This window comes from Dromaius novaehollandiae, chromosome 13 (genome assembly GCF_036370855.1).
Source record: "Dromaius novaehollandiae isolate bDroNov1 chromosome 13, bDroNov1.hap1, whole genome shotgun sequence".
Taxonomy (NCBI): Eukaryota; Metazoa; Chordata; class Aves; order Casuariiformes; family Dromaiidae; genus Dromaius; species Dromaius novaehollandiae.
Window position 1 is genome coordinate 2,208,181 of NC_088110.1, and position 19,724 is coordinate 2,227,904.

The 19,724-nt window shown below is 53.2% G+C and overlaps 2 protein-coding genes across 2 annotated transcripts; one reads left to right on the forward strand and one right to left on the reverse strand.

The window, feature by feature from the left end:
* Positions 1 to 1,128: 1,128 nt before the first annotated feature.
* Positions 1,129 to 10,252, forward strand: ADGRG3 (adhesion G protein-coupled receptor G3). The gene is made up of 13 exons (XM_026104056.2): positions 1,129 to 1,245; positions 1,944 to 1,973; positions 2,262 to 2,415; positions 2,796 to 2,913; positions 3,664 to 3,804; positions 4,125 to 4,247; positions 4,342 to 4,381; positions 5,139 to 5,239; positions 5,833 to 5,945; positions 6,343 to 6,635; positions 7,642 to 7,735; positions 8,326 to 8,612; positions 9,223 to 10,252. The coding sequence occupies exons 1-13, from the start codon at positions 1,197 to 1,199 to the stop codon at positions 9,336 to 9,338; spliced, it is 1,659 nt and encodes a 552-aa protein (XP_025959841.2). The 5' UTR covers positions 1,129 to 1,196; the 3' UTR covers positions 9,339 to 10,252.
* Positions 10,253 to 11,113: 861 nt separating this feature from the next.
* Positions 11,114 to 18,355, reverse strand: LOC112985440 (uromodulin-like). Its single transcript, XM_064519510.1, has 9 exons — positions 18,341 to 18,355; positions 16,865 to 16,931; positions 16,122 to 16,289; positions 15,101 to 15,306; positions 14,144 to 14,304; positions 13,321 to 13,566; positions 12,501 to 12,660; positions 11,904 to 12,048; positions 11,114 to 11,214 (listed from the first exon to the last, which is right to left on the reverse strand). The coding sequence occupies exons 1-9, from the start codon at positions 18,353 to 18,355 to the stop codon at positions 11,114 to 11,116; spliced, it is 1,269 nt and encodes a 422-aa protein (XP_064375580.1).
* Between the last annotated feature and the right edge of the window lie 1,369 nt (positions 18,356 to 19,724).

Sequence of the window (19,724 nt, forward strand, 5' to 3'; positions counted from 1 at the left end):
CCAGCTTGTCCCCATTGCTTCTCGGCCCTCCGCTGTGCCCCTGCATGGGGGTTCTTCCACCCAGAGGCAGGATTTGGCATTTGTCTTTGCTGAACTTCATGAGGTTTCTTGCAGCCCGTTTCTCCAGCCTGGCGAGGTCCCCACATGCTTATGTAACCTCAGGCTACAATATCCTGCCGAGGCTGACAGATAACAGCACTATCAGCAAAGCACCAGGAGCACAATTTTGATAAGATATGAAGTGACAAAGGAGGCAGGGGGAATTTTTTCAAAGGGGCAGGAAGCCGTTGTGATCGTCTCCAGTGGCTATGGCTGGGCAGGCAAGGGGAAGGCCACTCGAAGGATTCACTCTGCAGCATCCCACAGGGCCAGGATCCCTCCCGGCGGGTTTCTTGCTCACTCCTGTGCTGAGCACAGCCACGATGCAGGCCTGCGCTTGCCGGCAGAGCCCAGATCTCCTAAATGTGCAGCTTGCAAATGAAGTATCTAATCTCCTAACCCGCCAGCTTCTTTGCGAAACTCCACTTCTGCTTGTGGATAATCCACCTCTGTCCTGGTCTGAGCTGTTTTGCCGGCAAAAGCGTTGCTTGTAGCGGTGGAGGAAGTCCTTCTCGGGGAAGGTGTTATTTCTGCTCTGGGCTGAGGCCAGGCTTTCTGTGCCCGCTGGTGTGGAGAAAGCCTAGTGGTCGGCTAAGTGGGAGAGAGACCGTACGGCCACAGACTTGGGCCTTGCCTTATGTCCTCGCATGCTCACACCTCCTTGCCACCCGCAAGCTTGGGGGTGTCTGGCTTACGGACGCAGACGCCGTGCCTGCAGGATGCTCCGGAGACCAGGGCTTGACTGGTGGCGGGGGACACCCTAACCCATCACCCACCTCTCTCTGGGACGGGGGCCATCGGCAAAGCAGGCTTTGGTGTGGCAGGTCGTCCTCCCTGTGGGAGAGAGGGGCGAGGGGCTCCGGCAGGGCAGGGAGGAGAAGCAGCTCCGACCGTTATCGGCGTTGCTGCGAGGTCGGAGGAGCAGGGTGTTTGCCAATCCACAGGAAGGAGCGCGGGGTTCGCGGAAGGGAAATGAAGACACTGCCGTTGCCTCAGGAGAAGCCGCAAGCCCTGGGGGAGCCTCTTAAAGAGCGAGGCAAGGGAGCAGAGCGCTGCTGGCGAGGGTCCCGGGCTGCCGGGAGACGCAGCGCAGCAGCATGAAGTGCCTGCTCCGGAGCTCCGTCCTGCTGCTCCTGCTGCTGGCCGGTGAGTCGCGGCCGAGGGGGCACGAGCCATGCCCGCGCCTGGGGCAGCCGGCGCTGGGGTGCCGGCTTGGCCTGGGCAACCCTTGGGGGAACGGGTCGTCTCGTAGACCGCAGCGGTGCTTCGGCCCGCAGGGAGCGAGACGTGGACGGGGCCGGGCTGGAGGGTCAGTTCCTGAGATGCGGAGAGAGCTGGGAAAGAAAAGAGGGGAGCAGAGGGCTTTTCCCCTAAGCCTCTCCGATTTGTCTTGGCTGGGCTCTGTACTGCACTGCAGCAGGGTCCTGCCCTGCAGGGTCCAGAGCAGAGGCTGGATGGGTCCCGCTTTTAATAGCCATCCCCAGCAGCGCAGGATCACTCTTGCGATGGTCGCGGGAGGCTGGACATGCTGCTGGAGAGCAGCTCTCAAGCCAGACATGGTCTCTTTGAATTTACCAACCCATACATCTGTCCACTTGTTTTTTGAAAGCTTGCACAATTTTAGCATCCAAGCTGGCCTGCAGTCAGGATTGTCCCAGCTTAACTAAACAGGTGAAGAAGCCTCTCCTTTTGTTTCTTGTGAACCTGGCACCTGCCAGTTTCTCCCAGTTCCCCCCATTCCTCTATGGGAAGGCAGCACAGAGGGATCCCTAACTCCATGCCACCTCAGGACTGACCCTGTTTTTTTTTTTCCCCCCCCTTTTTCCCACACCCTCATCTTCCAGACGCTGCCAGAGGACAGGAGAGCTGTGATGGTGAGTGGCTTCTCTACCCCCGTGCCAGGGCCCCGCGTGCCCTGAACCACCCCAGGGGTGGCCCTGACCCTGTAGCGGGGGAGAAGGTGCCTGCCCTGCCTGCCGCTGGGGGTACTGCCGGGGCCGGGGCTCCCGCAGTGGCGAAGGGCTGGAGCCCAGGTGGGCAGAGGCAGAGCTGCCTCCAGCCGTGCTCCTCTCACCTGGCTCCCTGCACGTTCCCTGCATCCCAGCAAGGCGGAGGCGGCTGCGGCACCCTCTGGGAATAACCCAGGTTCCCTCCTCTCCCAGACCTGAAAAGGGGGGACAACAGCTACAACTGCTGTAACACCACCGTCAGCCTGGAGGAGGAAGGCAGAGAGAGCGTGATGCTGTTTGCCTGGTGCAAGGAGCTGCAGCAGGCCAGCAAGCCAGCTTGCAGGTGCCTGAGGGAGAAGATCCACAGGTAGGTGAGCCCACGGCGGTGCGGGAGGGGACCGGGCTTGGGGAAGGTGGAGTGCCCCAGGCCACTCTTGCTGTTCTGACGGGGCGCACAGAGTCAGCCCAGCGTGCCCTGGTGGGAGGAGCCCATCTGCCTGCTCTGGAGCGTGTCCCCTCTGTCCCCTCTGCCCCAGGAGCAAGGGGTCCAGCCCACAGCCCTGCCCCACCAGCACCTGCGCGGGAGGGAGGGAGGGAGGGAGCCCTGTGCTAGCTCGGGGCTATGGTAGAACTGACTCCTCTGAGAAGGGCTGATCCTCCCCATCCAACCTGCTGGCCTCGGCCCGGTATGCCGAGGCTGCTGCGTCCCCACTGCTGTCCCCTCTGATGGCCCTCTCGGCACTGCAGGTTTTTGCAGTCTGCAAGCTTCTCCAGCGGCGAGAAGATAGCAGGGGTGAAAGTGCTGCTGGTGAATATCAGCAGAGACATCCTCCACGATGTCGTCTTCTCCTTCTCCCCCTTGGAGGTGAGAAATACTCATCTTTTCCTTCTGAACAGGCATTAATGAGTCTGACAGACAGGCAGCTCATGCCAAGAAGCCAGGCCTCTGCAGGAGGCAATTCCTGTGGTCTGCTACCCCAGGAGGCCAGTGCTGGCCCAGTGTGCTTTCAGAGCTTCCCTTGGCCCTCTCACTTACTGCTGGAAGCAGGGCTCGGTGTACCGGAGTGTGCTTTTCTCCCAGTCGTCTGCACAGTTGCTTTCTGAACCCACAGAAACTTTAGCATCCCATGGCGAGGAGGCCCCAGATTAACAAGGCACTGTGTGAAGAAGTACTTTGAAGAGTCCTGTTTCTTCAGCTGTTTCTCCCTGAGGAGTTTTCCCAGGTTCCTCAGGAGGGAAGTGGGCGGTGGGCGGGAGGGTGGCCACGTGAGGACATGCCTGAGGAAGAGGAGGAGTATGCAGGACATTGTGCCTCCTGTCAGCCCTGAGACTCCACACTGTCCCGGCATGTCGTGGGACCATGTCCCCACGGGATGACAGTGGGAGATCACTCCTGGAGTGTGCTCCCAGCTCTGCCCCAGCGCCTGCTGAGCGCCTGGGGACAAGGCTTTCCCCTTCTGCTTTTGTCCCTCCTGGCAATTTTACCAAGTAGAACCCACCTGGGCAGGGCTGAATTTGAGTCTGGAGCAATGCTGGCAGGTCCCAAGAAGAGAAGTGACAGGGACAAGTGGGATGCTGCCAGCAAACAGTCTCCCACCGTTGCTCTCTGGTGCAGGCCCCCAAGAGGATAAACTCAACGGAGAGGGGGAACACAAGCAAAATCCGACTCCCCAGGGAGCTCTTTCAGTCCATGAGCAGCCGGACAGCCCAGGTGGTGGTGACGGTGCTCAACATCAAGCAGCTCTTCATGTTCAAGGTAAGAGCTGTCCTTTCCAGCATCCCTCTGGCCCTGCTCCTGCCATGGGCTGTCCCGGGCACTAACAAGGAAGGCGCTCACTACCTGCAGCGGCCAGCGACGAGAGCATGGGTCTGGCCTTTGTGGGCACCTCCTGTGAGCCCTGGCAGGACTGTGCGAGCCACACTGGGCCCTCGGCTGGCTCGGCAGGGGCTGGAGGACCTCTCCTGCCTGGGCATACTGGGGCTGGCCTGGCCACTGCTGGGAGGGGACTGCAGGCTCTTTGCAGAGCAAGAAGAGCCAGGGCAGACTGGCTCACGCAGCACTCCCTCACTGAGCAGGAGACCAACCAGAAAGGGCATGTCCTGGACAACACGGTGGTGGGCATCACAGTGGGAGACAGGAGGGTCACTGGACTCCGGGACCCTGTTCAGCTCACCTTCACCCACGGGCAGCTGCCCCACGTAAGCCAGCTGTGCCCTCCCTCCCGCTCCCCTGGTGCCATTGCTCTCCTCTCGCCAAGGCCTCCCAGCTCACTGCCACTCTCTCCCATTGCAGCACGTGAGCCCCCACTGCGTCTTCTGGGACCCCAGCAAAGGTAACAGCCTCAGTGGGACTGGGAGTGGGCTGCTGAAACTGCCAAAGCCCCTGGAGGGAAGGGGGAAAGACTGCTGGGGAAAAACCATCAAAACATGGCACTGAAAGACTCTAATGATTGCTGAAAACCTCTGGCCTAGGGATGAGGATGGGTCAACCGCTCTGCCATGACCACAGCCTTCATGTATTGTCAGCTCTGGAACACCAGGGGCTTTGTGCGGATAGGGGATGCTCTGATGGCTGGAGACGGGCTCCCAGGCCTGAGACCATCTAAGGCCAAGGGGTTCATCTGGGCATCATCTGTGGGATTTTGTGTGTTGTGCCTATGCGCTGAAATTCACAGAGATGGGTCCAGTTCAGAGGGTTTAGATGAGGAAGAGCTGCTACACAGCAATTATCTATACAAACAGGACAAGGTGGATCCCCAAAGGGCCTTTTAACCTCTTCACGTCACTTGCACATTCAGGTGCCTAAATAAAAGAGCTCTTCTCTAACTACATCATCCTTTACTCACTGCTGGCCAGGAGGATGCCATGACATAGTCATGGCTATTTCATGGGCAGACAAGCCACTCTCCAGATGTGCACCATGTCCTTTGCAAGCCAAGGCAAACATAGGCTCCATCCTACCATCTCCTTTCTCCCTAAGAGGCTCTGTTGTATCTCCTCAGCCAGGACTACATCCTGGCCACACCAGGATGTACTCACTAAGAGGCTGTTTTGCCTCATGCTCAGTGCTTTCCCCACGTATTTTTGCAGGCCAGGGAGGAGGCTGGAACACCAGTGGATGTGTCACTCAGCTCGGGGACAAGGGGACAGTCTGCTCCTGTGACCATCTGACCTTCTTCACCCTCCTCCTGGTGACAACCCTACTCTGTACAGCTCCTGCTTTTACCCTGGCTGTTGCTGCCCGCTCCCCCTTGGCCGTTTGATGCCTGAAGTATCATAGATAGCTGCACTTCCAGGGACAAGCAATTGTATCCGCTCCCAGAAAAGCCCAGGACTCACCTCTTCACAAGCCATCGTCCTAAAATCAAACTCATAGCCTCATGACCTGGAGGGCAGGAGTAGGTCACTGGAGGATGTAAAGGATGGAAATGGTCTGCAGCCTGCAAACTGTCAAAGCAGCAAGATTTAGGGATCTGTTCTCCCAGCTGGAGGTTTAGAGACTGCTTGTGATCCATCATAACCTTAATTCATCTCTCATTTCCCCCCACCCCAGAAAGAGGTTGGATCTTCTCAGAGCCACCATGTTCCCTGCTCCCTCCAGAGACCTTCTTGCCCCTGCTCTAACCTGAGGGACCTGGGCTTGCAGAGATGTCACTGCAGCACTAACTGTTATCTCTACTTCAGCTCCCTGTCAGACCACTGCCCCATAACTCTAGTAGATGCAGATGGGGTTTCTAGGCTGGTTCTGGGCCTATCTAACTCAATATATGTGTGTGTTTGGCAGAGTCCGACTCTGGACAGGTCCACAGCACGAGCCTTGATGATTATTGCAAATGTTGGCTGTGGGGTAACCGTGGTTTTCTCAGTCTTCTCCATTGTCTTCTACATCTTCTTAAGGTAGGATGTGCCCAGCTGCATCCTGGGGCTCCACAGAGACTTGTCAGGCTCAGGGACAGGAGAGATGTGGGACCTGGTGCGCTCAGGCCTAATGCCTCTGCGTACCTAGCTCCCACATGCTCCTGGGCATGCTGGGACCTACTTGTCCTCCAGGGAAAGGGGTGGTTTTTCAGGGCAGTGGAACTGGGTGCTCAGAGAGCAATGCTGCCACGTGGCTGGTGTCCCAGGCAAGGGACTTAGAGTCTCCCCTCTCTCCTCCCATCAGCATTTCCTGGTGTGACTCCCTTCTTGCCATAACACATGCTGCCCCCCGACTCACCCGAAATCCATGCTCTCTCTCCTGTCATGCTCACCATCCATGCCCTCTGCCTTTTCTGCTCCCTGTGATGTCTCTCAGGTGCACATACAAAAAGTTCAAGTCTGACGAAACCATCCAGATCAACATGGCACTGCACATGAACCTCATCAGCAGCGTGTTCCTTCTCAACCTGACCTTCCTGTTCAACAACTGGATCTCTAGCATGAGCCAGCCAGGGCTGTGCAAAGGCATGGGGGGCTTCATGCACTACTGCCTGCTCTGCTGTTTCACCTGGATGGCTCTGGAAGGCTGTCATCTCTACCTCCTCTTCGTCAAAGTGCTTGGCACCTACATCCAGCACTACCTGGTGAAGCTGTGCATCGTTGGCTGGGGTAAGCACCATCTGCCCGGGGTCATTCAAAGCGCATGGCCAGACCTGGGCGAGACCTGTGAGGGAATGTGGCAGTGGCACTGCTTTAAGTTTGCTCTCAGTTTGTACCTAGCCCCAGCCGGTGCCTTTGCCCCTGCTTCTTCCCCCGGCTCTCCTCCCCGCTGCTGGGGCAGTGCTGCCTGTGGGTCTCCTTCCTCCTGGGGAGTGGTGCAGTGATGCCATTCTCAGAGGAGGGCTGGAGCAGAGCCCAAGTGGGGTCAGGTAGGACTCTTTGCAGTCCAAGAGGGGTTTTTTGGGGCATGGGGTACCATAGCCTAGGGAAAGCAGTCCTGTTGCTCCCACAGCCACCTTGGCTTGTGTCTTCCACCACGAGCTGGAGTCCCTTGGGGAAGCTCTCTGTCCTGCCAGTGAGTTAAAATCAGACGGTGAACAGGTTTATATAGTGAGAGGGAGAGAGAAAGCGCCCCACCCCCTCCGTAGCTCTGAAATGCTGTGATTGGAGCTAGGAAATGTCTTATATGGACTCAGTACTGCAAATGACACTGCCCAGGGGGGATTTGGGATGGCTCCTACAGAGGATCTTCCATCTTGCTGAAGACTGAAGTTACCTACCTTATTCAGCAGGTGAAATCCCTGGAGAGTCCTCCGGGATTTTCATTATTTCCCTCTGTCAGAAACCCATTTTCCCCAGCACCACACCTGTGCAGGAACTGTTGGGCATCAACAAAGCAAATGATCCTGCAGAAAGTTTAGTGGGCAGTGCCCACACCTCAAATCCTCCTACCAAAAGCTGTTTCCTACAAAAAGCATCTTCTCCACATTATGTCCAAGCACCATCTGTTGTGCCCCCTACAACCTGTGCACTCTGAGGCTCTCTCTAAACCCCGTCTTCCTAGGGAACAGCACCTTGAGGAGTAGCAAGGAAAAAGCAGAGAACCCAAGCTGACCATCTCACCTTTCTCCTGGATTTCTGTCCCCCTTCATTCCTGTCTACTTTGTTTTTCCAGGTTTCCCTGCTCTCGTGGTCATTGTAGCAGGAAGCATTGGCAGCTATGGAAAATATAGCATTCAGAGTATAGATGACCAGCCCATATTCTCCTTGTGAGTGACACTGTCTTATGTAATTGTTCATAGAGACTAGATGGCTGTTTGGCATGGGGAAAGGTAAATCAGTAACCACAGAGCTTTGTGTCTATATTGCTCAGCTTTACGCAATGCTTCCTCTTCCCTAATTTTGATTAAAAATGAGTGGCTTTCTATAGCCACACTGACAACTGTTACTTGCTCATGCAGGACTTTCACAGTGCAGGGCTGCTTGCACACAGTGCCAGGACACTCAGCAGAGAAGGGAACCTTACGCCAGGCAGGACCAGCTCAGTCATCACACCCAGCCTCCTCCTCTATCATGTCCACGGAAAATATCCGAGGTCCAGTTAGATTTCCCTTGTGCACTCCTCCACTTTAGCTGAAGAGCACAAGAAAAGCAGATTTGCACTCCCATCTCCAATGCTTCATTCTGGCCTTGGAAGAATCTGCCATGAGGGCATCTCCCGCATTCCTTTCTCAATGGGAAGACTGTCGCATCCCAAAACTTATCCTCCTGAGGAGGTGTTGGGGGGGTTTCCATGGATGCTGCTCTGACAGTCTGGAGGAGCAGAGCAGCTGGAGGCATTGATGTTGTTTTTTCTCAGGTGCTGGATCAGTCCTGAGCATGTCATGGTCCACTACATCACAAATTGCGGCTATTTTGGCCTCATCTTCCTCTTCAACACAGTGATCTTTGGGGTGGTGGCCTGGAAGAACTACCAGCTGCAAAGCACTAGGGCTGCAAAGGAGAATAGGAAGGCCTGGAAAGTGGGCCTGATGGCAGTAGGACTCTTCTGCTTGCTGGGAGCCACCTGGTCTTTGGCATTCCTCACCTATGGCAACACTTCTGTGCCCATGCGCTACCTCTTCACCATCCTGAACTCCCTCCAAGGTCAGGGGCCAGCCTGAAGCTTGGGAGCATGGGGCTCTTAAGGGTTGGGCTATGAAGATGGGGAGAGGCAGGAGCAAACCTGGCAGTGCTTGGACCAGTGGTCCTAAGGCAGCGCCCTGGCACCAAGGTGCCCTTCCTTTTAAACTATATTAAACTAAAGCTGAACTAAACTTTCAAACTATAGGTCCCAGCAATCAGTGCTGAGCCTTGAGCTGGCTGTAAAGATACTTGGAGGAAGAGGCAATTAGCAATAATGCAGTCATGGCTCCCACCCCACATCCACTCTTTACCTGGGAGCATTTCCTCCAGTGAATCCATTCTTTGGCAGAGGCACAACATGATCCATCTGGGGCAAGTCCCAGTTGAATTTGTCACCTTAAATATGGGGAGTCCTTGCTGAAGAAGCAGGAATGAGCTGAGGGAAGGGGGGGGGAAATCCCCCCTGGAATTAACAGCAATGAGCTCAGAACTGTTTTCTGCAAAAGTACTTGCAGGGAATGAGCTGGATCAGGGTCACGTGCATCCCACTGGGGCCAGCAAGCTTCCCAGCAGGATGGTTTCCACCCTCTCTTGCTGCTGCTGGTCAGTGTCTTTTTCCCATTCCCTATAGGTGTCTTCATATTCATCTGGCTGGTTGTCCTGTACTATCCAAAGAAAGAAGAAGCAACTGGCTCCTCCTCCCATATCATCAGAAACGACAAAACCACAACTGTTTCCCAGGACTAGCTGTTGGCCGGATGTCTCTCCCTGCCATCTAGTGTACCCACTGCAAGCAAGCTTCTATTCTAAGGGACGTAGCTTCCCTCCGGAGAGCGAGGGCTGGGAAAGCAGCTGGGGACCCTGGCAGAGAAGCCTAGCTCCGGGGTCCTGACACGTGCCTCAGTTTCCCCTTCAGTGGGAGTGAGCCCCGATAGCAGGGCTCTTCGCTTTGGTTGCCATATCCAAGTAGTCTGCCTTGGGCATCACGAAGTACCTCTGTGCGAGGAGCTCTGGATACATCCCTTCTGCCAAAGTCCCTCTGGGCAACAACTTTCCCATTGCCTCAGAAATGGCCCTCAGCTCTCGTTTCCTAGGAACACCTGCCAGGAGAGCAGAGCCCTCGAGCTGCCTGCATTCAACTTGGATGGAGCAGTCCCAGTTTTAGCTCCTTACTCCCAGCAGAAGAGACAGAGTTTGGCACTGGACCAGCCTGGAGACTGGTATCACTGCTGTACCCAGACTTTGCAGATTGTTTGAGTCGGGGGGAATTTACTTGCCCAGAGCCAGGAGGTTCAGGTCTGGGGATTAGAAAAAAGCTAAACCCCATGGACTTCTCAGCAATACAGCTTCAAAATGAACCGTGACAGATTTTTTAGAGCAAGGGCTATACTGTACTTCCAAGTACAAAGGCTGCTGTACTTCCATCCTGCAAGATGTTTTCTGCAACTAAAATGATCTCAGTGAGGATACTTTATTTCAACACTTCAAGCATTAGGCAGCTGCAATTCCTACGCACTCAGCCAGCTGCACCATGGCTCCTCAGAGCTGCACTGGGTTCTTCACACTGTTTGCCTGAGCGTCTGCACATAAACACACAACCATCTTGCCAGGGAAAACAGTTGTCTCTTCTGTATTTGTGCTTTAGTATTAAATCTCTATCAGCTGTCTGAGCACTATGAATTTAGTCTGTGATGGTTACAAGCCAACAATATTTATTTTCTTTATTTTAAGGATGTGCAAAAATCTTTCTAGCAGTAGGTTCATTTGCCAGTATTCAGAAGGAAGAAATACACACACACACACGCTCAGAACAGCACTTTCTCTGTGCTAATGCTACATCATCTGTGTCACAAAGAACCAAGCAAAGTCGAGTTTTGGTGGGCAAATCGCTAATGTGAACACTTCAATCTCCCCACATTTCCAGGTGATTCTTTCTGGGCAGGAAAAAGCAGGAAGGAAGGACCTCTCCCCTGCATTCAATGTTTCTGGAAATTTGTTCTCTACAAAGGAGAAATTTTAGAAATTTTAGAAATTTTTTCTATTTTAGAAATGTCTCATTCCCCTGCTCTGAGCTGTGATGACTACTACTTCCAAAACCCACCATCCTGCCAATGTAAGAAAGACCCTGGGGAAAACCAGTGACTGCATTTGCTCCCCGTAATCACTAGGCAAAGCGCAGAAGCCGGGCTATCTGCAGCTAGTCTCCTGCAGGGCACAGCAGCATGCCCAATCCCACAGCAGACGGACGGAGCCCTACGACGCATCGTCATGCCCTGCTTTTAACCCTGGTTCTGCCCCTGTACCTCAGCTTTCCCAGGTACTTATTTCAAGTCTAGTCAATGTGGGCCAGGAGAGGATGAGAAGGTGCTAGGGATACTACAGGGAACAAAAACACCCTGATGTGGTTCATCCTTCCAGCACAGTTTGAAAATAGCCATTGCCTCCTAACCCAAAATCCCTGCTAAGAGGCAGGCAAGGCGGGCAACTTGCTATTGCCATGTTTATTCAGAAACAGCGATTTTCTACATTGTTCGTCTCTCCATGGTGATGGCTACAGCAGCCACAGTGAACACGCCAAGCACACACAGCAGGACTAGGGCCCCAGGAAGCCACATATTGGGTCCTGCCAAAGAGAAGAGAGGTTGGTTATGCATCTGGATCTCCTGAGCAGACCCTGGGTGGTATTGCAGCATCTCCCAGCTAGTGGGAATTTTGAGACAGGAGGCAGGTGAAGGGGGTCATCTCTTGTGATGGGTAAGAGTCCCTGGGGCTGGAGGTCTGTCAGGGCCCTGTGGGCACTAATAGGCCTTAATTGCCCTGACCAGCCTCACCTGGGGCCTCCACCCACACCCTCTGCCCCGTGGCTCCATTTAAGCTCAGGTCTGGGCCTTCACTCCCTTTCTGAGCTATACTGTAGGTGGGCTTGTCCCTAGTTCTGTTCCTGGACTGTTGTTTGGTTTTCCTAGACTGACCTTAGCTCCCAGAAGGAGGCTGGGTTGATGTCAAAGTTGAAAAAGCAGCCTTCATCACCCCAGGTGCAGGACCTCTAGCCTGCTGACTCTTGATCCCTTCCAGCTCTGCTTTCATGCCTAGCCTGTCCTATGCCTCATTTGGCAACAGCTCATACAGCACTAGTCTCTCTATGCTTGTCTGGTTTCTGGAGCATGCAGCACATGGAAATAATACCTGAAAGACTCCACGTTCCTGTGCAGGGCAGTGATTTTTAGCAGTCCTTTTAAATAATGTGGTATTACCTAGACAGTTGCAAGGGTCTTTGAGCTGATCCCATCCTCCCTGGAGGGACATACATACCCCCGGAGTCTTTCTGGTCAGTCTTAGAGTGGAGGGTCTCTGCTCTTGGGGAGGGAGCAGCCAGCAGGTGGATGGGCCCATAGGAGACAATCTTATTGTAGTCATCTGCCAGTGCCCGCTTGTTCTTTGAGTGCCTCGAGCATTGCTGTCAACAAAGCAAAGGGAGGGAGATGGGACCAGAGGGCAGGGGAGAAGCCTGCCCAGTTAGCGTGCTAAGAGGAAGATCTTTCCTGATGCTCTCCTCTTGGAGAAGGCACATTTGGGGCTTCTGCTTGGAAAGAGTTGATATCCCAGAGCATGAGAAAGGAGCTGGTTTCTAAAGGGACCTTAGTGTGGTCCTCCCTGAGTCCCAGTGTAAAAGTCTTCTCCCACAGGTACCCAATGGACAGGAGAGAAGGGGGAAAGGGGCTCCCCGGTGGGTTCAAGCCCTTGTAACTTTAGTTCAGGGCCATGGGGTGAGCTCCTGTTGTTGGGCAGTGTTTATTGTGCTGAGGTACCCGAGGCCAGAGCAGAACCCTTTCTCCAGACTGCAGGCCAAGAGAAGGGAGGTTCCCCCTGCCAGGCCAGGGCACAGTGCAGACAGCAGGGAGAACTCACCTTGGCACAGGGCTCTGGGCTGTCTGGAAGACACAGCCGGACACGGCAGTGCAGGAACACCTCTGAGTAACCAACAAACTGAAACATCTGGAAGCTGAACTTGGCCATAGTGCTCTCTCCAATGGCGTTGAGGTATGTCACCGTCTCATCATGGGGACACCTGGGACGTGATGGCTGAGTTAGCAAGGGAAAATGAGGGAGAGCACCCAGCCTGGGATACCAGTAGCTCTAGTTTGCACCAGAGCACACAGGAACTGGGTACAGCCCCCAGGCAGAGATGAACAGGAGTACACCTGTCTCAGTGCTCATGGGGATGGGCTTCCTTGGCTCCCTGTGTTTCCAGCACAGGGAGGAGCTGCCACCAGTGTAGGGAGCTGGTTAGTGTTTTGCTCTGTGTGCCACAGCTGTTCTGCAAGGTGGGAGTGAGCCTGGATATTCATGTTACTAGCTTTAGCTTGGCCACAGCCACCTGTAATGTGGACCTCTTTAGCAGACCTCTCTGCATACCACAGCAATGCCCTCCCCTTCCACCCTTGCCCTTTGCCTTCCCAGCTGGCCTGGAGTGGTGCTGGGTGTGCTGCTGAGGGAAGGTAGCCCAACTGCAAGCAGAGCAAGACTAGGAGAGAGCGGCTCAATTCGGAGCAGTTAGGGGGCTCATCTGCTGGGCTGTTGCACTTGTTCAAGCCTGGGAAACAGTTGACTGACTCATTGCTCACTGCTCTCTCACAACAACCTGTCCACAGCACCTAGGAAAAGCATGTGCCTGTGCTCGTGGTGTCTGTGGCAAGGAGACCAGGAACACTAGAAAGGCACCACTCACCCCTTCTTGATGAGCTCGTGCCGCACATCCTGGTAAGGGTCTGAACTTGGCGTGGCCCAGCAGTCCTCAACACTCAGGAGGAAGTACTTGAGCTGGTGCTGCCCTTCTATCTTCAGCATGACATACAGTGTGTCTGTGATGGGGATGGCTGCAGGCTGGTGGTGATAGGGCTGGAGGTAGGAGGGTGTCTTGTACAGTCTCATAGTCACGTTGAAGTGCCCTTCTTTGACCACAAACTGCACCAGCCTGAGAGGAGAGGAGCAGAGAGCTCATGAACAGAATGAGAATAAGGCAGGATGGACTAGCACAAGTCAAACCACCAGCGTAGATGAAGGTCCTGCACACACTAACTCATCGTACGTGGAAGTTCCTCTGCTCCCTTCCCTCCCACTGGAGCCCCACTGCCTCACCGAGAGCCTGGCCTGAGCTGCCTCCCAGCCTGGTACACCTGTGCAGTGTGAGGACAGAGGCAAGGAACGCTCCGGGGTCTACTCTGCTCAGACTCTGTTTTACTCAAGGATTCCCACTGAAGTGCTGGGCAGTGAGGGCTAGGAGGAAGGTGACCCAAGGAGTCCCCAGCCTGCAACTCCACAAGGTGGGGTCATCTTCCAGACCCCTCCCCTTATTTTTTTTCACTAGCATGTGCATATCCCCCTCCTTGGGGCTGTCAAGGATGAGAGAAGGGAGGAACCCTGATGTGACATTGCTCTCAGAGCTCCTTACTGCCTCCCCAGGGCCTTTGCAGATCATCTCATTGAAGGCATCTGTTTTCCCACAGGCCAGAAGATACCGTGTCAAAGGCAAGGTAAGACAAACCACTCACTTGTCGATGGCAGTGAGAGCGAAGGGCACTTTCACCACTTGCTCGTAGGCATAGACACAGCCGAAATGTACCTCCAGCTGAAAACTTCGGGAGATCACACCCCCACGCGCTTTCCGCTCTGACTCAATGACGTTGGAGTATGACACGTGGGAGCTGTTTTGCTGGAACGACACAGAAACTGAGTCCTCAGACCACTCCTAAAACCATACACAAAGCTCCAAGCCCAAGTTCAGACAGGGGTGCAACTTTTTTGGGTCTGCTGGGTACATTCAGTAAGAAATAGCTGAGTACCTTCTGCTCCAGGCCTTCTGGATGTCTGTTGGGGTTCTGCATGTTCAAACCATATGTCCAGGGGCTAATGGAAACCTTCATTGGAATAGTCAGGATACAGATGCAAGGTAAGACAGCTCTCCTATGCAACACAGAGCTGGAGCACTGCTTTCCCTGCATCATCCCTGGCCCTTGAGAACATGGCAAGTGATCTAGAGAACCCTGAACTCAAGGGGACCCTTCACAGTGGTCCACTACCCCAGCAAAGGGCAGTTCAAGGACTCTCCCCACTGCATGACTGGCCATGTCAAACCCATCTCCTGGCAAGTGACAGACTCCACCACGGCAGTGTGCTCTGAAGAATTAAGGGAGGGATCAGTGGGCTATAGCCAGGACTGTAGAGTTTAGAGGGTGCTGCTACAAAGTTAAGGGCTGTTACCATCTGCTAAATAGTACACTGAGACTCCCATGCTCTGCTGAACAGGGCAAGATGTGTTGCCAGCAGCAGTTTGGTAGGGGTAGAAAAGCCTTCTGATAGCCCTCATGGAAACCTTCCAAGGACTTTACAGCCCCTGAGATAAAACGAAAAGCCACCAGTATTTTCTCTTGCTGTCACTACTCAGCATGGTTGCTCGTCTCACACGTTAATCCAGGGCTATGCAGACAGGCTCTGTGCTGCGTTCTCACCTGAATCACTGATCCACAGGCAGTGTGGTTTTCACCTGTGAGAATGGCTGCAAAGAATAGTTCGCCCTCTTCTTCCCTTTCTGAGACCTTGCATGCCTGGTTCTTCAAGTGGACAAGCTCTTGGGGGATTTTCAAGAGTTCAAACACCTCTTTCCTCACCATCATCTTCATGTGCTCTTCCTCGCAAGCCAACCTCAGTACCACATCTGGGGGAAAAAGCCATCTGCAATAGCAATAAGGAAGAGGCCTGAAGGAGCCCTAGGTCAGCTATGAAATGATATGGTCCCAAGAAGCTCAAGGGACCTTCATTCTAGCCTTGTTGGAAGCTGCTGCTAGGGGCCTTCAGAGACACTGGACAGAAGCAGAAGAGAGCTCTTTGGGAAACTGAAGAACTTAATGTGGCTCTGACATTTCCTACTGGTTGCCTAAGACCTGTACAGGTCCACAGCTACTGCTACTCTGAGTATACACCATCCTTAAGCTCAAGAGATCAAATGCAGATGCTGTGGGTTTGATTCCCTCTGCATGGGCTGTCTACAGAATCACTGCAATCTGTCATGGGAACCAGAAAGGGACAGCGATCCTCTGCTTCAGATGAACAAGACACAGTTTTTGACCAGTGTCTGGAAGTAGCCTTCACCATGCCTGTGCTGGAGTCCATTTGGTTGTGGTGAGCCTACAAAGCAGCTGTGCTCTGCAACATGCCCTGGTGTCCTGACACAGCTACACCACAGCACAGCTTCTTGACAGTCCAGGTTTCCTTCATACAGGAATTAAAACTTTTGGGGAGGAGGGGAATGGCATGTGGCTGGGGCTTGTACCAGCCTGCAGTCAGGACATGGTGGGGATGCATGCACCTGGACCAGTAGCTGGATTGCGCTTGTGGAGCCCTCAGTGGAGACATAGGCCCTTGTTGACTAGGAACGGTGATAACACCAGCGCATCCTTCCCTCCACCCTTCTCTTTGGTGCTTGTGGACAGACTGGGAAGGGCTCACGGACATCCCCAGCCCCTGCCCTACCTTGGCAGAATGCCCCTGTGAAGCCTGGTTTGCAGTTGCAAATTGGTCTGTCCTCCAACACCTGGCAGTCCCCCTGGTGCTGGCATGGGTTTGGCAGGCAGGCATCCAGGTTTCTCTTGAGACGGATGGCAAACTGTTCCCTTCTGCCATGTGGGCTCATCAATTCAGCTATAGCAACAGCAATGTGAGAAAGTTGAAATGCAGCGAGAATATTTACCCTACAAGATGCACTCGAGTGAACTCCCTGCAGTGTGATCTGCTGCCCAGCTCACAAGGGCTGAGATCTCTGCTTCTAGCCACAACAGGGGCAAGTTGCCACTGTGCTATCACATCTGAGGAAGGACCTCCCACCTTGGCCGGCCCAGAAAGATGTTTGTGTGACTGAGAGCTTGGCAGACCTTCTAAGCACAGCTGGATTTCCTTGTTTCTGTAATCTAGATCAGAGCTATGGAGCTTTCCATCAGTCACCACAGAGCATGGTGGCATGTCAGTGCCTGTGCCCATCTCCATGGATTTTAGACCACGTATGGCTGGGATGGAGCACCTGAAGCTTCTGCTTATTTTGCCAGCTCTGGCTTCCCAGTCAGTTCCTGCCCTCCTGAGCACCACTCCATTGTCCTCCTTTAGCAGCTGCAGTAGTGTCCTGAATGGGCAACCTGAATGCAGATCAGGTAAGGATTTGACCTCTTCTTTCCACACTACTTGGCTGTAACCCAACAGGGACAGTATACAAGGAGACTCACTCTTGTTGTTTTCAGAGCCAGCCAGGCAGAGGGTAGAGAGCAGCAGCAAATACGTCACAGTCCCATCCTGTAAAAAGAAGCAGGTTACTCAGCTTTTTAGCATGCTTGCTGGAGATGTTTTTAATCATTCAGAAAGAGCCAATCCTCAAGCATGGGTGCAATGATTTCTGTACTGCATTTTCTGTAATAACTACAGGTTCAATGGCATAAAGCCATTTCCTACCCCCAAGGGCCAGATCAGCAAAACCCCTTAGTCCACCAGGCTAAAACGAGGGCCAAATATTGTCCTGAATTTAGATGGTGTAGAACTGAACCTATTCCAGAAAGAAGGGGTGGGAGAAACCAGTCTTCAGGTTAGCACATCCGTGCTGACAATGATAAAGCTGTATTTCAGTATGAAACAGCACTTTGAGTAAAACCACACAGTGGAGGTATCAGTCCAGGCTCCCAAAAGAGGAAATGAGTTTTCCATTTTCCTCACCATAGCTCTCTTTTGAAGAGTTAGAGTTTGCAAGAGGATCCTTGCTTTTCCAGCAACTCTTTTCCATATCCAGAACAAGGGAGACAATGGGATAAAAAAAAACCTTGAACACAACCGAAATGTATGCCATGAAGCTACAGATAAAGTCAATGAAGTCACGCTCCCTGCTCAGCAAATCTTCCCTGCTAGGTCAGATATCGGATTTCTTTAGAAAAATTAACAGCGTGGTGCTGGATGAGCCCTCAAAACTGGAGTCTCCTTATCAGAAACATGGATGTGAGTCAGCTTGGGCTGCTGGCTAGAGCAACGCTCCGATCTGCCTTTGCCCTGCACTTTGCATGTGCACTTAGAATAGGGCAAAGTAAAGTGCAAAACCTCCGTTCTAGTCTGGCAGCAAATTGTATATTCCCGCAGCCTATACCAAGCAGCTGCAACCACCAAAAATCTAGGCAAGGAGGATTTATTCTCAGCTCTGCTCCTTACTCATTGCAGCAAAGCAGGAGTAGTACTACCTGCTTTGCAAAGCTCTGGAGACCCAAAACACCGGGTGGAAGCACCCCTCTCAGTAGGGCATTACTCCCAAAGGACAGCCCCTGAAAAAGACTGATTCCCACCACCAGGAAGGTTATGGAGCTGGGGGTGCTTCAGTCCAGTCCTGCCTGCCTCTGCACAGGTAGAAAGGACTGGGCAAAGAGCCCCCTTGATGGGATCACAACCCTTTTCATCTCCAGCTCAGCATGATAATCTGGACAGATTTAGGAAGCTCTGCCCATTGCTTTAGTGAGACAGGAGGTGCTGTCTACTTGCAAACTACTTGCTAGGGAAACAAATCTGTGGCTTCAGCAGTAAGGATCCTGAGAGATCCCACCAGCATCCTCAAGAGAAAGATTTCACCCGTTGTCATTCTACTTACCATTGCCAGGCCAGTCTAAGCTCATCCACCCACAACGGCCCATGGGTCCTTCTCGCTCTCCCTGCCGCACGCCTTATATCACCTTCCAGCAGCTCATCCTGCTCCCCCACGCAAACAGGCTTCCTCAGCGATTGCACAAGAGCTGCCTAGCATCCTTCAGCAGCAGCCGGGGAGGACAGAGCTCTCGGAACATCCATCCTCATGCACAAGCCTTCCTACTAGCTCAGAGCTCGTGAACGCTCACCCAATTTATGGCCCCGGTGGGACACCACATAGGAGAAGTGTTTGCAATATCCTCAAGAGTCTGGGTTTTTATGCATCCAAATGTTTTTGTGGTACCTGATTTGCACTCAACAATAACAATAGATACTGCAGCGGCACAGAAGAATGCCAAATAACTCTGTGTACTAAATGCACATGGTTCAGCAAGCACGTGCATGTTTGCTTTGGCTGTTTTTTTAATGACATGTGAAATGTAAGATCTGGTGAGAAATACTGTGAGAGACACAGGGATAAGGGCTGACTCCGACCACTCTTCATGTTTATTTGGGAAATAACCTGCAAGGGACAGCAGCCACTCGAAGCAATGATTCTTGATGTTTTATATGAATGAGGACACTGCTGGATATAGCAAACATTCAAATGCAAATAATTCAAAACAGCCTAACTGCAACTTTGCCTACATTCTCACTATTTTTATTGCATGGCTCACCCTATTCTGTGCATCCTTAGAGCTTTAATTGCTACAGTCAGCCCAACAGAATAACAACTACAAAAATATAGCCAGCTAGATGCATTTTTTGTCCTAACCGCAATGAAAACCAGAAAACAAAACAGTGTTTAGAACCTGACCCAGCAGACGGCATAATGAACTAATAATTAAAAACAAAACAAAAGCTTCCTGCAAGTCCCCGTTGCCAGATTTTGGGTGAGAAACTCTGCTTTGCCGCATATATTTTACAAAGGAATTAGCCAGCACTGACGCTTGCGTGCAATAACTTGAAGCTAGTGCAGCTTGCAGGCTTAGAAAGCAGAAAAGAAAAAGGATTTTTTTTTTTTTTTGAACAAAAGAGAGTAAAACTCATGAGTTTAAAGGTTTTGGAGGGCCTGATGGCAAAGCTGTACTGAATGGGCATGGTCGGGTCAGGGCTGTTTGCTCCCCTGCTTGGGGGTCTGCGCGCCCCGGTGCCTGTGAGCTCTACAAGGAGCATGTCCTCACGGCTTGCAGCCCATTTCTGACTCATTTTGCACAAAAATTTGCCAGATGCGGGGTGGGACGGCGCACCAAAGGAAACCACGTTCTGCCCAAACGACGACGAGGAGGGTGCAAATGAGCGGCGCTCCTGGCAGCCGGGAGATGCTCGGGTGGGCTGGGGTGGCCGAGCCTGGGGTGCCCTGAGGAGGCTCCAGACTGGGGGTGGCTGGTGGCCTGGCCGGGGTGGCTGAGCCCGGGGTGCCCCGAGGAG

Coding starts and splice junctions, on each gene's coding strand:
- ADGRG3 (XM_026104056.2), top strand. CDS start 1,197: ATGAAGTGCCTGCTCCGGAGCTCCGTCCTGCTGCTCCTGCTGCTGGCC. Junction 2,416..2,795: donor CTGAGGGAGAAGATCCACAG/GTAGGTGAGCCC, acceptor TCGGCACTGCAG/GTTTTTGCAGTCTGCAAGCT. Junction 6,636..7,641: donor GCTGTGCATCGTTGGCTGGG/GTAAGCACCATC, acceptor TTGTTTTTCCAG/GTTTCCCTGCTCTCGTGGTC.
- LOC112985440 (XM_064519510.1), bottom strand. Junction 15,307..16,121: donor CACAGGGGCATTCTGCCAAG/GTAGGGCAGGGG, acceptor TTTTTCCCCCAG/ATGTGGTACTGAGGTTGGCT. Junction 12,049..12,500: donor GCCCAGAGCCCTGTGCCAAG/GTGAGTTCTCCC, acceptor CTTTGTTGACAG/CAATGCTCGAGGCACTCAAA.